At 38.0% G+C, this 14,965-nt stretch overlaps 2 protein-coding genes across 4 annotated transcripts; one reads left to right on the top strand and one right to left on the bottom strand.

Annotated features, from left to right (window-relative positions):
- Positions 1–1,359: 1,359 nt before the first annotated feature.
- afmid (arylformamidase) lies at positions 1,360–9,123 on the bottom strand. 3 transcript variants are annotated; one of them, XM_008410231.3, is made up of 11 exons: positions 8,970–9,123; positions 6,731–6,821; positions 5,487–5,591; positions 5,360–5,408; positions 5,198–5,283; positions 5,035–5,107; positions 4,822–4,919; positions 4,636–4,714; positions 3,192–3,327; positions 2,881–2,985; positions 1,360–2,169 (listed from the first exon to the last, which is right to left on the bottom strand). In XM_008410231.3, the coding sequence occupies exons 1-11, from the start codon at positions 8,994–8,996 to the stop codon at positions 2,140–2,142; spliced, it is 879 nt and encodes a 292-aa protein (XP_008408453.1). In that variant the 5' UTR covers positions 8,997–9,123; the 3' UTR covers positions 1,360–2,139. The 3 variants fall into 3 exon arrangements, with proteins under 3 accessions (XP_008408453.1, XP_008408445.1, XP_017162903.1); XM_008410223.3 differs by lacking the exon at positions 8,970–9,123 and having other exon boundaries at positions 6,731–6,907; XM_017307414.2 differs by lacking the exons at positions 1,360–2,169; positions 8,970–9,123 and having other exon boundaries at positions 2,885–2,985; positions 3,146–3,327; positions 6,731–6,910.
- Positions 9,124–9,882: 759 nt separating this feature from the next.
- tk1 (thymidine kinase 1, soluble) lies at positions 9,883–14,625 on the top strand. The gene is made up of 7 exons (XM_008410243.3): positions 9,883–10,096; positions 10,220–10,251; positions 10,776–10,889; positions 11,899–11,992; positions 13,030–13,119; positions 13,801–13,920; positions 14,035–14,625. Exons 1-7 carry the CDS (start codon positions 10,022–10,024, stop codon positions 14,212–14,214), a joined length of 705 nt encoding a protein of 234 aa, XP_008408465.1. The 5' UTR covers positions 9,883–10,021; the 3' UTR covers positions 14,215–14,625.
- The last annotated feature ends 340 nt before the right edge of the window (positions 14,626–14,965 follow it).

Genomic DNA, 14,965 nt, shown 5'->3' with positions numbered 1-14,965 from the left:
ATTGCATTACTTCGCATGTACCAAGTTTTTTATTTTACTCACTAGTTTGTCACCACCTTCAGTTCTGTGTCAACTCCGTCATGCAGTGTCAACTCCGTCAGATGGCCTTTTGTTGTTTTTTTGTTTTAAATAATATTTATTTTGTTTCTTGAGAAGCATTTGTCTGTAAAATTAGTAAAAATATCACTATTAGGGTCATTAAAAAAAATTTTAAATTTATTTTTTGTCAGATGATGATGACAACGTTCTAGGTCAGGTCGATTAAAAATGTAATTAAAAAAAAAAATGTTGCAACTGGGAGCCTGTACCTTAGCATCTTTACATTTCCAAAACATTATTTGTCATATTTGCATACATAAGGTTGAGAAATAACAAAAAAAAAAAATTATGGGAAAATTAAAACCCATATTGTCCCTATTCTCAAGAATCACAGTATTAATGTACAGACGAATTTTTAACTTGATACAGTAGATTATTGAGGAAAGCATCAACGTTGTTAAAGATGTTTGAAAGTGTGTATTTTAATGTTGGTTAGCATCACAACGATTGCTATGTTGTGTTTGTACTCAAGATAGTTATTTATTGTTATATTCCCAGTCAGAAATATAACATAGTCCACTGAAGTAGGAATGCCAGCTTGGAAAGTCAGAGGTCAGAAAAACCTTGATTTCTATATCAAATATTCTCTATACACATATAAAACAACGTAAACATTGCTAGTATAAAGCATTTATCACATGTAACAGTGGCACACATCATACTGTACAATTTTAATTTGTAAAGATATTTTTGTAACGTTTGCATAACCAAAGAAAGATAAATACATTGTTTTAAATTGTTAGCCTAACTGCCAAGTTCCACTTAAATATGGCTTCCATGCACATAAAACATCTAAAAAGTTGAATACAGCATGTATTTTTCTACTTCCGATGTTTTCCTCTACAACACAAAATGCGACGATATCCCATGCGTAGTTAGGTGGATGGTTAGAGAGAATAGGGTCATCAACAGATTGTAAACAGCACAGTAACAAATCCCATTGGATTTGGAACTACCACCTACAATGACCTCATTTTGTCCAACATCGTTCTCAGACAAATCAAACACACAGTAATATTTCAAGTAGTTTGGTAAATTACTGTTTCATTAGATTTGTTATAAGAAGTCTGAAATTAACAATTATAAACACTGAAAGTCTCTCGAAAAAAGGACATACAGCATCCACAATGCAACGATTCTTAGTCAACCAATAACAAACCAACTACTTTTTGGGTCTCCTGGATTAAAAGGTAATGAGCACTCTGAAATTATTATGAAATGATGAGTCATTGAATTCAAACAGAAACAACTGACCACATGTTATCTTAAATATAAATATTTATTATATTCTTCAGTAATGATAAGCAGAACATGGTGTAAATATTGTTAATGTGCGATGCTACAATGTGCAGTGCAAATCAAAGTGTCACTGTTACAGGTTCATTTTAATCTTTTCAAAACCTCATAATTGGAAATCAAAATTCTGCAATGGTATATCAGGATCAGGAGCAGCTGCAGATCATCATCATCATCATCATCATCATCATCATCATCATCATCATCATCATCATCATGTGTTACATCAGGATTCCCCCCCAGGGTCAGATCTCAGTGGAGAGCTGGAGAATCAGGAAAAACACTACCTTCATGTTATATGATACACAATTACTCTTTACTGAAGATTGTCAAAAACAAGAAAAACACCAATAATCAGTCAGACTCACCCAGTCGGAAATAAGTCAAAAGTAACAGTCAACTCAAAAATATTTAATATGCAGTAGCAACATGCTTCATCACAACAACGTTCACAGTAGTCCAGCAAATCTGTTTGCAGCTGAGCCTGAGAAGTGAATTCTGCCACGACGCAGTGCAGTGAAGCCACGGAGTTCCAAACATCCAAAGCTTAGTTAGGACTTCTTGAACATTCGTAAATAATGTAAACTAACCCATCAGAAGAACTGATGTCACCTGGATTGATCTCAAAATGACAAAAAAACAAAACAAAAGAAAAAAAAAACATTTACCACAGTGAAACCCTGAAGAAATACTTATTTTCTCATTGTGGGTGACCTGGGACTGATCAGAGGTTTGTTGAACACTTCAGCTCTTCCCCATCATCTTCAGGAGGAGCTACAGAGAAAGGAAAGCATTCAAGTAAAGAGTTACAACTCTGGCGTTTCAAAGTTACAAGCTAGGAAGCTAACATGTTCAGATTTCTCAACAGGTTGAACCACAGATGATGACAGTAGTTTGTCATGAAAGATATTTGCGTTCTGTTTCAGGTCCAACACAATTTCAATACTATCAATAGTTCTCTGGTCTTTTTAAAGTCTTTTCTTTCTGACAAAATACGACAACTTGCAAAAGGGTTTAAGATTTTTTACATCTCGTCAGGTTACAACTACAAACTGTATTTTATTTACCGTTTATATTATTAGTTCAAAGTATTTTTGATGATAAAAAAATAAAAATAAATAAATAAATAAAAAATAGGGCAATCCTGAAAAATTTTTTTAGTGGCAACAAAAGACTGGGATGAAAGTTCACTTAACATTCAGTCAAAGCACGAGATCAAAAGATAATCATGTGCTAAAAAGGCCTAGTCAAAGCCTAGTCGTGAATAAAATTGAGATCTGCGTCACTGTTACTATATTAACACTGGTCACAACGGATCAGGATGAAATCCCCCCACCCCCAGTTCTGTGATGCAACATAAAGCTAGCTGCCTTTTTTCACAACAGGAGAGAGTAGAGAAATAAAGTTTACTCATGTTCAGATCCAGCTGATGAATCCACCATATTGACAAAATCCAACGTAAAAGGATGTGAGAGGAGCGTGTACCTTGGTCAGGTGATAGTCTCCATCCACCAGCTGCTCAACGACACTGAAATGGTCTGTGTTCGCCACATCCTCCATGATCACCGTCAGTCCTGCTGCTTCCAGAGTCTTAAAGACACACAAAAGTAAGAGAAGTTGGTGACAAGAGCAGTTATGTCTGGCGTAATTTCAGAGTGCCAGCTTGATGTTTTCAAAACAGAATGAGGTAGAAATATGTGTTTCTATTATACATGAAAATCCAAACAACAGAGAAAACGTTCCAACTGACTCTGCGCCGTTTACAGCAGTATTTATTCTCCTCTGTGGCCACTAACTTTGTAGTATTCCTCCGACTGCTTGCGAAACTCCGACGAGTCGTTCTGGGCGACGGCCACGACGATCTGACAGCCTGACGAGGATCGTTTGAGATGAGGGACCAGCTGGCTGGGGCTGTTTCTCACCGCCACCTCCCTGCAGACAGACACAAAGGAATGAGGCTCCGACTGGCACCAGCACTTACACAGACGCCAACAATGACATTTACCACCACAGCTTCCCGCACGACGCTCTCCACGACCCACTCAATACCATTTAAAGGAGGATCAGGACATAAAAACCACAGCAGGAGTTCAAAATGTCTAAAATCAGATCTGCGGGGGTTTATTTTTCTAAGTCTTAAACTAACCCTTTCAGCATCTACAGTAAAGTCATTGATGAACTGGGATTAGCCACTTTCGTTTTTTTTAATTTTTTTGGTTTTGGTTTAGTTTCCATTTAATCTCCCTCTTTTGATTCAGAACTAACCAATTAGTTAAGCAGAACCAGTCAGTCGACTGAAAGATCTCACAAAGCAACCAATCGAGCCCGGATTTAAGCTTGTGATTAATTAATTTATTTTTTTATTATTATTATCCCAATTAAGCCTGAGTAACTGGAAGGCCTTATACACTTTAATTGGCTAATTCAACAACCATAAACTCTTATCATTCCTTACTATTACAAACTCTAAACTCTCAGAATGCATTGACTCAATCTGAAATCCATATATTAAAACTATGTGGACAATACAAAGAGGTGAAAGTGATCAATAATTACCTACCTGTTTTAAAGGGCCTTTGGTTTATGATTCCCCTAGCTGGTAAATTTGCATTTTAAGCTTTTGAACTACTTTTCTGACTGTACCAGAAATTATTGCGGTAAATTTTAATATTGTTTTTAATGTAATATATTGATAATGGCATAACAACGGAAGTTCGCCCTCTCAAAGATTAACAAACTTTAATTTTATACAGAACCATCCGCTGTGGAACCGGAAGACATTTCAAATATCCAAAATTAAAAAAACAAAACAAAACAAAGAAAAACCACATGCAACTGAAACCGTAAATAAAGTGGATTATGAAGTCGCTGTAAATAAAATTGTCCTTCAAAAAATATTGATCATAACAAAGAAACCATCAAGCTCATTTTAATCAATGGTACAATTAGCTGATTATCGTGACAGGCTTACCAATTTAAAAAAAAAAGGTTTTCTGAGAAATAAAATGTAGATTTTTAGGAATAAATGTTTCTTCTTAACAGACTGAAAGTTTTTCTAGAAGATAAATTAGAATATATTTAAATTATCAGCCTTCTTACCTACAAAAATCAATCTTTGTCTGCAGTTTCAAAGTTAACAATGCGCAACAAGGATTCTGTGTTCGTAGAAAAGTTTCTCTTTCTTTCCCCCAATGTGTGATTACTCCAGGAAATCAGAACAGACCAGCACATGGAACCTACTCTGTCATCTTCAGAGGCTCGTTGATGTACGTGGACAGGATGGGCAGCAGGTCATATATGCCGCTCACAAGGAAAGCGCCTTGGAGGAAAATCAGAGCGACGGTGAACAAATAAAACCACCCGGACATTTCTGAGTCTCTGTGCTTGAAGGCGCCAGTAAGCCCAGCCTGATCCTCTGTAACTCACCTTTGATGTTTGGTGTGGCGCCGTACTGGGACCAGTCGGTGGAGAGCACCATAGCGGCCAGGTGAGCCCCTGCAGAGTGGCCACACAGGTACAGACCACTGAGTGAGGAACCACAGAAAGCTTATTCAACACACTGGAGCTGATTCTAGTGAAAATAACGTCCTTCAAACTTTACTATTAATATATCTTTTTTTTTATTTTTATTTTTTTTACCTGATATGAGAGTACTGCTGAACGACAGAAACGACGCTCCTGCGAACCTGGGACACCATCAGGTCCATGTTACCTTAAAGGGAAGCGCAGCACACAGCTGACATTTCCAGCTTATCTCCTCAGATTATCTTTTTATCTCCAGATCAGAAATGACCGACTCTACCTTTGGGGGCAATGTCGTAGCCAACGGCAACCACAACAACGTCCTTATCAACGAGTGGGACAGCCATGAATCCAGACTCCTCTTTGCTGCAAAGATTTTTTTGTTTTAAACCTAATATCTTAATTTACATGAAAAAATAAAGCATTCAGTAAGAAGCAGTACCTGAGAAACTGCCAGTAGCCTCCGTGGATGTAAATAACAAGGTTGACGTCTGCGAGAGAAAACATGCAGCCGGTTATTATTAGTTATCCGGGTGTAGATTCAGGACGTCTGAAGCGCAGCTCCATACCCAAAGAGGCGGTCTTGGGGATGTACACGTCCAGTTTCTCTCCATCTCCCTCTCCGTATGGAACGTTGATTAAAGTTTCAGCCAGACTGCGGGCTCGCTCTGTACCTGAGGAGAAAACGCGATTCAAAAATTTTAAAGAAAAAGAGAAGGATGGGAAATCCGTCTTTAAATCAATATGGGAAATATGTAAAACATAAATCATTTCAAATGTTTTGTATTTATTAGACTTTTAACAAACGACCATGATATGACCACATTTGGTGAACATGTTGCTACAGTGTTTGACTGCACAAGTAACAGAGAAATACCCTGTTATTAGCCTGCACTGCTAACAGCAGTTATCCTGGTCATTGAACACATTATTCGACCTATTCCGCCAGGTTTAAAACTTCAGACTGGTTACCCTGGGGACGAGGTCACTCCTTCAGAGGGAGCACCATCAATGGCATCATTTTGCTTTCATTTGTCCAGCAAATTTATCCTGAATACCACTAAAGTCAACCCAAGCGCTATAGTTGAGCACCATGGCACTAAAGAGTCAATATATCCATCATGGACTGAGAAGAACTTGTAAGGAAACTGGAAAGAGAGAGGTGTGGGTTTTAATCCTAAACCTGTCAACTTCAAGAGAACTACCATGGAGTGTAGCATCTCCTTGTAAATGAATGTACCAATCAATAGAGCTGTGCTTTTCTCACTGCGACAGGTTGGGAAGAAAATCCGTGCAATTACATTTTACAATTTGCTGGACAAGTCTTTTCCTATTAGTCTGTCCTGAGAATCTTACTACGTTAGATCTTCAATAAAAACATATTTTTAATCTCTACAAATAAAAACAAAAGATAACAGTCGTATTTTAATGGTACGTCTCTTAGTAATATATGAAACAGCATGTGCGTAGCATATGTGTGTGGTAAACCTTTAAACCCAACTGTGGACATAAAATTTACTGTTAATTCCAAACTATGTGATTTATGAACAATAAAAACCTAGACATGTGTAGCTAAACATGCCATGTTTTAGCTTAACAGCGTGTTTTAAGCTAATAAAATCACATTCATGGCCTTTAAAAAACCCACACACACATAGCTTCAAACTTCCAAACTCATTCATAACTATCCGAATGGGGATTTCAGATTTACGGATATACAAGATTGAGCACAACACCGGTGCTCCGATCGATAGCTCCGTCGGTCTGCCAGACTAATAAAAAAAGTTACCGTGTCGCCGGTACACAAACACACCTTCCTTCAGAGCCTTGACGTGGGCCTTGATCACGTCGTCTGCCGCCATCCTGTGGGACCACCTGCTGGGTGAGTACTGCTTCTCTAGCTCCTGTTGACAGAAAGACACTGCTGTGAGCTGCTCCGCCGCCATGCGAGCTGGCACACCACTAGGCAGGGAGGAATATATACAACAAACAGCGCCCTCTTCCGACGACACGGCCGAACTGCATGGATCGATTTTTATGAGATTGTTGTTAAAAATAATAATAATAATAATAATAATAATAATAATAATAATAATAATAATAATAATAATAATAATAATAATAATAATAATATTCAAAAACAGAGATAAAAATGTTGCCGTATTTGTCTATTCTTTGTTCTTTCTTTTTGTTTGCAGTGTGGAATGGGTCTATATTGTTAAAATGCTCCATCTGATAAAGTTGATAAATTATTAGCAAAGTTAATTAGCATTTTCTCTAATCACAGAAGCTTCATTTGCAGGTTCCTTTTGTTCTGCTACTAAATGAGCTGCAATCATTTCTATAATCCTGTCATTGAAGGGAGACAATAAGGTTGTTTTGTCTCCATCTTACTCACTGATTTAGAAGAGCAGAATGATTGAATCTGAAGGGAGTGGTGCTTGAAGAAAAATTTTTTCTTTGTGATAGCAGAGGAAACTTGCTTTCATCATTTCTCTGCACCAAAAAAACGTTCACAGGAAAGACTATTGCTGCAACTGAAACTGCTCCCAAATCAACCACTTATCAAATCATCACAAACTTCAACAGGAAGCTTCGGCGCAATTCAGAAAGACCAGCAACTGGACTAAGGAGAAGTTATTTTCTTTAATGAAGCCCCTCCTCAGACTGTTTGAGACATTTTGAAAATACGGCTGTCCATAGAAGAAAAAAGAAATCATAAGTCCAGCTTTATACCCACAGTGAAGCAAATACTTTGTCCCACGATCTAGGTGCAGTTTGTTGATTCATAAAGTTTTTTCAGTATGATGGAGCTCCATGTCACAAAGCAACAGTGCAAACTAAGTGACTCGGGGTTCAAATATTGAACTTTTGGTTTCTTGGCCAAATACTTTTTTTTAATTACCCAACATACCATAGAAACCTCTGACTTAAAGATATAACACTGCAGTATAGCTTGTCAGAAACACAATTCCTGTTAAAGTTAAAACTTCTGACCCTTACGTTTGTTGGAACATTTCAAAATGTTTACTTAAACTTTTCTTTTTTTCTCCCCCCAAAGGTCCCTGGAAGATGTTGTGTGCACTTTAGCTGCTTGTCTCTCATCATAATTAAAGATTACCTCAGTGCAAGTTATTGATTTATTTATTTATTTTTGGTAAGCCATTTATCTTCAATCTATAAGTTACTCAAGGAGAAAAGCTGTTAAACTCAAAAGATGAATTTTGTGTTGACACATATCAGAATAACGTAACGTAACATGACAGAATACTCAGCAAAGAGACAACTGTAACTCAGAACTTCAGGCATTTTTGACTAGCAGTCTGTCACATTTTGTTACATTTTTTTCTATTTTATTTGGGAAAAAAATGATAATATATGGCATGGATCAATATTTTTGTTTAGTCCCAACAAGGTGATTCTCAACCAACTAAAATAATCCATTCTCATTTATTGAGAAGAATTCAAACTGTTTTAAAAATTATTTTTAATATTTTCTTTATTTATTTTCCTGTAGAAATGTATTTATATTCCTTTTTTTTAAAAAATTTCTTGCTTTTTTGGGATAAAAGTGGTTCCATCTGTTTACTGTTCTTTACTTTACAAAGCATATACAAAGCATACTTTGAACTCTGCAGAGTCACCTGGCTGTCTAATCTGAATACTTTGCACAACCAATAAAAACACAGAGCAAATCACCGGTCTGATCACTGGGAATGATCAGACCGGTGATTAGATCACCTGAATGATCTGACTTGAATGATCAGATTAGATCAGATTAGATATGAATGATTAGATTAAACCGGATCTGAATGATCAAATCAAAGCTGATTTCGACGGAAATCAGTTTTGATTTCCGTCGAAGCTGATAATTTGCAATCATAAAACTTTCCCTTTGTTTTGTAAATCAAATGAGATCAAAAACCTTATTTGTTTCTAATAACTCTAAACAGTCAAATCACACATAGTGATCTGAACTCCTCCAGCTTCACATTATCTTATATCTCCTGTCAGCAACCAAAGCACAAAACAGATAAAGTGAAAACTCTTACGTCTTTCTTCATTTCCATCCAGTGCATCGTTAACGTCGTCAGAATACCTCAGATTGCTGCGAAGGAATAAATCTGACCACCATCTGCTGAAGATCTGAACTTTAGACTGCAGAGTCTCACTGTGTAAACACATTGCTCACGGCTGAATCAGCTGCACAACACCTTTTGCTTAGTGCTTTATCAGGCTGGAGTTTGAACAACAGGGGAACAGAAAACTAAAGAGGAACAGATGATTGTGGCAGTTTCTGTTCTCATCTCAACTTGCAGCTGCATTTCAGGAACGGAGAATGAAACGTAATCCAATATCCAACCTAAGGACAATTTAGAGAGGCCAACTAACCTAACAGTATTGTTGCATGCACAGGGAGAACATGCCAAATCCATTCAGAGAGACCCCTGGCTGCGATTTGAACCCATGACCTTCTTGCTACAAGGCAACTGCAAGCTTTTGTAAATTATATGTTGGTTATATAGATTTTCTACAAAGCCTTAAATTATGAGAACAGATATATCACTCTCTATTGTTGCATTATTTGTGTGCTATTTTAGCTGCTATGCCCGTTTAAGATATTTCTGTCTCGTTTAAGTGATTTTTCTTTGTGAGGATGACTGGGAGTTCCTATAAAGGGATTAGACTAACACACTAAAATCCATTCATCTATCTGAGACTAGCACTGTCACAAGACTTCGTTCGAGAGCGGAAAAGATTCAGTTGTTTCGAGTGAAGTGGGCCAAGTGAATAGGAACTACAATTCCCATCACGAAAAACGTCATACTGTACTGGGGGAAAAAAAGCAGGAGTTAAAACTCTGTAATTTGATTGGTCAGTAGTGGCGGGAGTCTGCCCAGCTGCAGCTGGTTGCTGAAGCCAATTGGTTCGTAGTGGCACGTGACAATAAGGCTATTGGTGGAGATGTAGTATAAATAGCTGACATTAGCGCGCCGCATTCAAAATTTTCTGTACACCCTTAGTTTCTAACAAGGAGTATAGCATATTTTTATTTTAACTTATATTTATTGTAATATATTATTAAGTGTGTATTTAAATCAAAATGGACTTCCTCGATTCGCCAGTTTGTCCAATCAGGCTACAAAACTCACCGAAGAAATCCCGTGGACAGATTCAGGTTCGTATCAGCTGGAGAAAACCTAAAATGTATCAAAAGCTGAGTAAAATTATGCTGTAGATGTAAAAAGGAAACTAAGCCTCTTCCTCAGTTTAACAGTTGCACAATTTTTCTCGTTTGTAGATTATATTTGGGCCGATGTTTTCAGGCAAAAGGTGAGTTAATCTTTTATAACTTTTACCACAAACTTGCTTTAATTGATGTACTTGTTTAGTTTTACCCATCGGTTGTGTTCAAAATGATTATGAAACATGATCTTTGCTTTGATTTCCGCTTAAACATCACCGTCCCGCCAATTATGCTTTGTTTACTCCCATTCATTCACATCCTTCTTGTGCAAAGCGCACAATTATGCTATAAGTTTTCAGGCTTTTACATTCAAATTAGCAAGTTTTTTGGGACTTAGAAAAATCTGTATATTTCGGGGTTTTTTTTTTATTGCACCACAGATGAAATCTCCAGACACTTCAGCCCAAATTCAGTACATTTTTAAACTAGTACAATCATATAATCGCATTCACATCCTGTTGCTCACAGCACAGTTCTGTTATTATTATATAGTTGAAGCAAAGATAATCTAATAAATGTTTGTGCTGCACAATTATGTAAATATGTCTTTGTTGACCAGTGTCTTGGTCACAGTATTAATTATTTTTGCTTTTAATTAATAATTTTGCAGCACCGAACTGATGAGAAGAGTGCGCCGTTTCCAGGTGGCCCAGTACAAATGTTTGGTCATCAAATATGCCAAAGACATCCGGTATTCAGACTCGGGTATGGCCACACATGACAAGTAAGCTTCCGTTTTTATTTTTTATTTTATAAATATTTTTTTATCTATGAGTGTAAAACTTGATGCGATGAAGAAAATGAGATTTATTCTGATCACAGCTAAAGGGGTGGGGGGAGGGAAAGAGGAAAAAATGCATCAAATTATAACGCAGTCGAGATTCAGCATGTTGGGTACCTTCAGTAACATACAACAGTGCATGTATTATTATGATTATCATGAAAAATGATAGCTTTATGCATGCACCTTAAAGTTCAGAAATCAGTGGCTGCTGTTGAAAATAGTTTGGCAGGAATAACTGAGCCTGAGCTGACCCCTGCTGGTGATGTTCTGCAATCACAGCAGCTTTTCCTGTCACACGACACTGACCAGTGACCACTAGATTAAAAAGAATATGCTTAACAACAAATATTAGACAGTTATTAATACGCCATTATCACCGAACCGCTTGCCAAATTAAAAAAAAAGTGGAGAGAAACTGACCCGGCTTTTCCTGGCCAAAGTTGGTATCTGGTTTTCTTTCTGGTCTGACCTCAGCGATCCAGTTGTAACTACAACCACCGTCTCCCCTAAGATGTAGTAGTTTTTCATTAAAATGAAAATGTTCTAACTATTATATACAAACATGTATGTTCATGACCTTCAATTGATTTCAACCCCTGTCGCATTTTTAGTAAGAGATGAAAAAATAAACGGAATAAACTGCATCAAATCATCCTTGTGTTGTATGAATTTCACTGTGAAGCTGTTAAAAAACGATCTTTTTATTAAGATAAAACCACACATCTTCATATTTTTTCCATATGTACTGTTTGACCACATGTTAATTTTCTTTTGTAAATTTAATTTGTTTTAATAAAATGAGTTGGTTTTTTTGCCATGTCATAGCCGTAGTTACTGAAATGCATTTAAAAAAATCAAATGCCACTGCTTTGTTTCAGAACGTTAAAGGCAGAAAATCCTCGAGTTTCCGTCTTATAATAAAACCTTTTGAATCTTGCTGACGTTTCAGAAACACCATGGAGGCCGTGCCTGCCACCTGCCTGGGGGACGTTCGCTCCGCCGCGCTGAATGCCTGCGTCATCGGGATCGACGAAGGACAGTTTGTAAGTTTGTTTGTAAATGATCTCCTTTAGCCTTCAATCACCTTAACAAAAATCAACACCTTTGGGGAAGAAAGACGTCTTTGTGTTTTGACAGACGACGCAAAAGTGTAACTCTTTTTTCGAAACTAATCTACGTAAAACTGAAACGGCATTTCAGACAAAGAACAGCACGCCAACAGTCAAACACAGTGATGGTAGCGTGACGATCTGTGGCTCCGTTGCTGTTTCGGGAACTGGGCAACATTTTTATTTATTTATTTTTTAATCTCATTCATCAGCAACCTTAATCTCTCCAATGGCACTTGGGTAACGCCACCACTGAATTGCGTGAAAACAAGCAAAGGGTTAGGACTGGCCTAGTTAAAGTACACCTCCAGATCCAACTGAGATGCCGTGGCACGACGTCAGATGGTTCAAAAAAACCTCCAGTGCTGCTGAAATAAACAAACCGTGCAAACCAGAGCGTGCCAGTTCTCCTGCAGAAAGTTGTGAAATCAACCGTCGAGAAGCGAGTTAGTCATTGTCTGGTGAATTGTGACATAAAGCCACAAGGCGGAGACGAGCAAACAGATGGGAGGAGAATTCGAAGACAAAATGATGGAGAACATGTTGAAAGTGTTAAAGGTGGTACACTGTAAAGGTATCCAAATCATGTTGCATCAACTTTGTCTTTAGTTGTTTTGAAACTGAAATCAAATCGTAACTTTTATCTACCCTGCCTCTTTCCTGGCTTTGGTCAGATATTTGTAATATAGGTTAGTTCGTTTTTATTTATAATGCACCAAGTGAGGGAAAGTATAATGTCAAGACAAACGGTTGAAATCCGTTCACTGGAATGATCAACCATCTGCCGCTTCCATCTTCATCCAGAAAAGAAAACATGGTAGAGTTAAAAAGCGCCGATCCAAATGGTCAAACTGGCTTGTTTGGCTGCGTTGCTGTCATAACGGCGACGTTTGTCACGCAGTTTAAAAATGTTGAGAGATTCCACGTGAGTGAGACAAACGTATCTAATCTGCTCCGTTTCCTGGCCGTAGTTTCCAGATACCGTGGAGTTTTGTGAGGAGATGGCCAATTTGGGGAAGACGGTCATCGTGGCTGCGTTGGATGGGACCTTCCAGAGGAAGGTGGGTGCTGTCGCATGCTGGGCAGATGTCACAAAACGTCCCACACAAAGAACTCGCTTTTTTTTTTTTTTTTTTTTTTTTAAGGAAGAATCCAATCAGCTGCAACAGCAGATAAACGAGTGTGCTCATTTCTCCGCACACAATAGTACCTTTCTTGTGATTTTAATGCGGTTAAGTCGCCATTCTTTTAGCGCTAGGTAATGTTTCTGTGCTGTCTTTTGCGGTTTGTTTCTTCCTGCCTCTCTTTTTCTTGTTTGTATTAACAAAATAGCAATTATACGTAAAGAAAACTCTGATATACTCCCACCTCTTCGGATGTCCAGATGTTTTTGGTTTTTACAACCTTGTGGTCATATTTCCTGTTCTTCCGGAGGTGGCATATTGACCACATTTTATTTCTTTGAAAATGCTACCAAGACTCCATCGCATTATATCCCAAAAACATTTAAAACTTTGAATAAATAGTTACAGACATCAGTATCTCTTATCTAAGGCTCAGTCCAGGAAAAGGACACAGTTAAACACAGAACCACTGAGTGATGATGCGTTCTGCTTAGTGAGAAAACTAGCTTGCACCATTTCTTTCTTAAATTTAGGATGATGCTAATTATGACCCGTTAGATGCTCTGCGTCTTCCTTTGCGATTTTTCTCTCTCAAACTGAACTTTTGTTTTTGTCCAGCCTTTTGGAAACATCCTGAACCTGGTTCCTCTTGCAGAAAGTGTGGTGAAGCTCCACGCCGTCTGCATGCAGTGTTACAAAGAAGCCGCCTACACCAAGAGGCTCGGAGCAGAGCAGGAGGTGAGGAGAGCAGACAAACGGACCAGATCCTTTCAATGGGCTTTGGTCTAAAACTGGAGCAAATTGTATTACATTTCATCATCAAACCCAGCTGGATTTACTCCTCCTCTGCAGGTGGAAGTGATCGGCGGTGCTGACAAGTACCAGGCGGTGTGCAGAAAGTGCTACGGCGGTCTGGTGGTGGACAAAGAGAACAGCTCCTCTATCAGGAACGAGACGCCGCTTCAGGTCCCGCTGGGAAAACTCGCCGACCCCAACGTTCCCCGGAAACTGTTCTCCCCTCTGCACCTCTGAGCAGGAAACATAAGACTTTATGCATCAATTTTGAACAATCTGCTGTGTGAGAAGTGTGTACAATTGTCCTTTTTGTTTTTCTCCTTTTGTTTTTGTGATGAATTAAAGTAGCGACTTGATATTCTAAATGTTTTTGTCTCACGTGACGTTTCGGATACTTGAAGGGCATTAAGCACTTGATATCTTTGCATGACTTGTAACGGCTTACTGTTTGATGATGGGGTAACATCTGTACCTTTTTGTTTAATTCTGATATTTTTACTGTGGTATTGCCTCGTCGGATATAAAATCTTAACTTATCTTTAAGCAAAACGTACATTTTGCACTCAAATCCAGAATACATCTGTTTTATTCTATGTTTAAAGTCAGAAATTATATAATAAACTCAGAACTGACACTTTTATTGCTTTATATCAGAGCATTTTTGACAGTAGCTGTAGGAAACTCAAAGATGTTTTACTTTCATTTGACCTCTTCACCCCGAGATGTGTAATCTGAAACTACCCACCGCAGCAAAGTGAGGATAAAAATAACCGGTTTAAATCTTAGCGACCCACCACGCTGCAGTGAGCCTCTGGTTTGCAGTGAGCAGGGTCGAAAATTTAATGTCTGAAATGGAAACAGATTTTGACTTCCTAATTACTCTTAAGTTGCTTTCATCCTCCTTTACAGGATGTGGTTTTCATCGGTTCTGCGTTTAAAGTGACCACTGTGGAAGTACATTACACAAAATTGGACATTTTGAGCTTTA

This window comes from Poecilia reticulata, chromosome 1, assembly GCF_904066995.2.
Source record: "Poecilia reticulata chromosome 1, P_reticulata-male-v2, whole genome shotgun sequence".
Taxonomy (NCBI): Eukaryota; Metazoa; Chordata; class Actinopteri; order Cyprinodontiformes; family Poeciliidae; genus Poecilia; species Poecilia reticulata.
This window is presented reverse-complemented; position numbering and strand designations above follow the sequence as displayed.

Bases quoted from the DNA above. Each gene is read 5' to 3' on its own strand.
- tk1 (XM_008410243.3), top strand. From the start codon at position 10,022: ATGGACTTCCTCGATTCGCCAGTTTGTCCAATCAGGCTACAAAACTCA. The intron at 10,890-11,898 runs GTAAGCTTCCGT...CTGACGTTTCAG, and splicing joins GGTATGGCCACACATGACAA to AAACACCATGGAGGCCGTGC. The intron at 11,993-13,029 runs GTAAGTTTGTTT...TCCTGGCCGTAG, and splicing joins GGATCGACGAAGGACAGTTT to TTTCCAGATACCGTGGAGTT.
- afmid (XM_008410223.3), bottom strand. From the start codon at position 6,863: ATGGCGGCGGAGCAGCTCACAGCAGTGTCTTTCTGTCAACAGGAGCTA. The intron at 5,108-5,197 runs GTAGAGTCGGTC...CTTCCCTTTAAG, and splicing joins CTACGACATTGCCCCCAAAG to GTAACATGGACCTGATGGTG. The intron at 4,715-4,821 runs GTGAGTTACAGA...TTTTCCTCCAAG, and splicing joins CGCCACACCAAACATCAAAG to GCGCTTTCCTTGTGAGCGGC.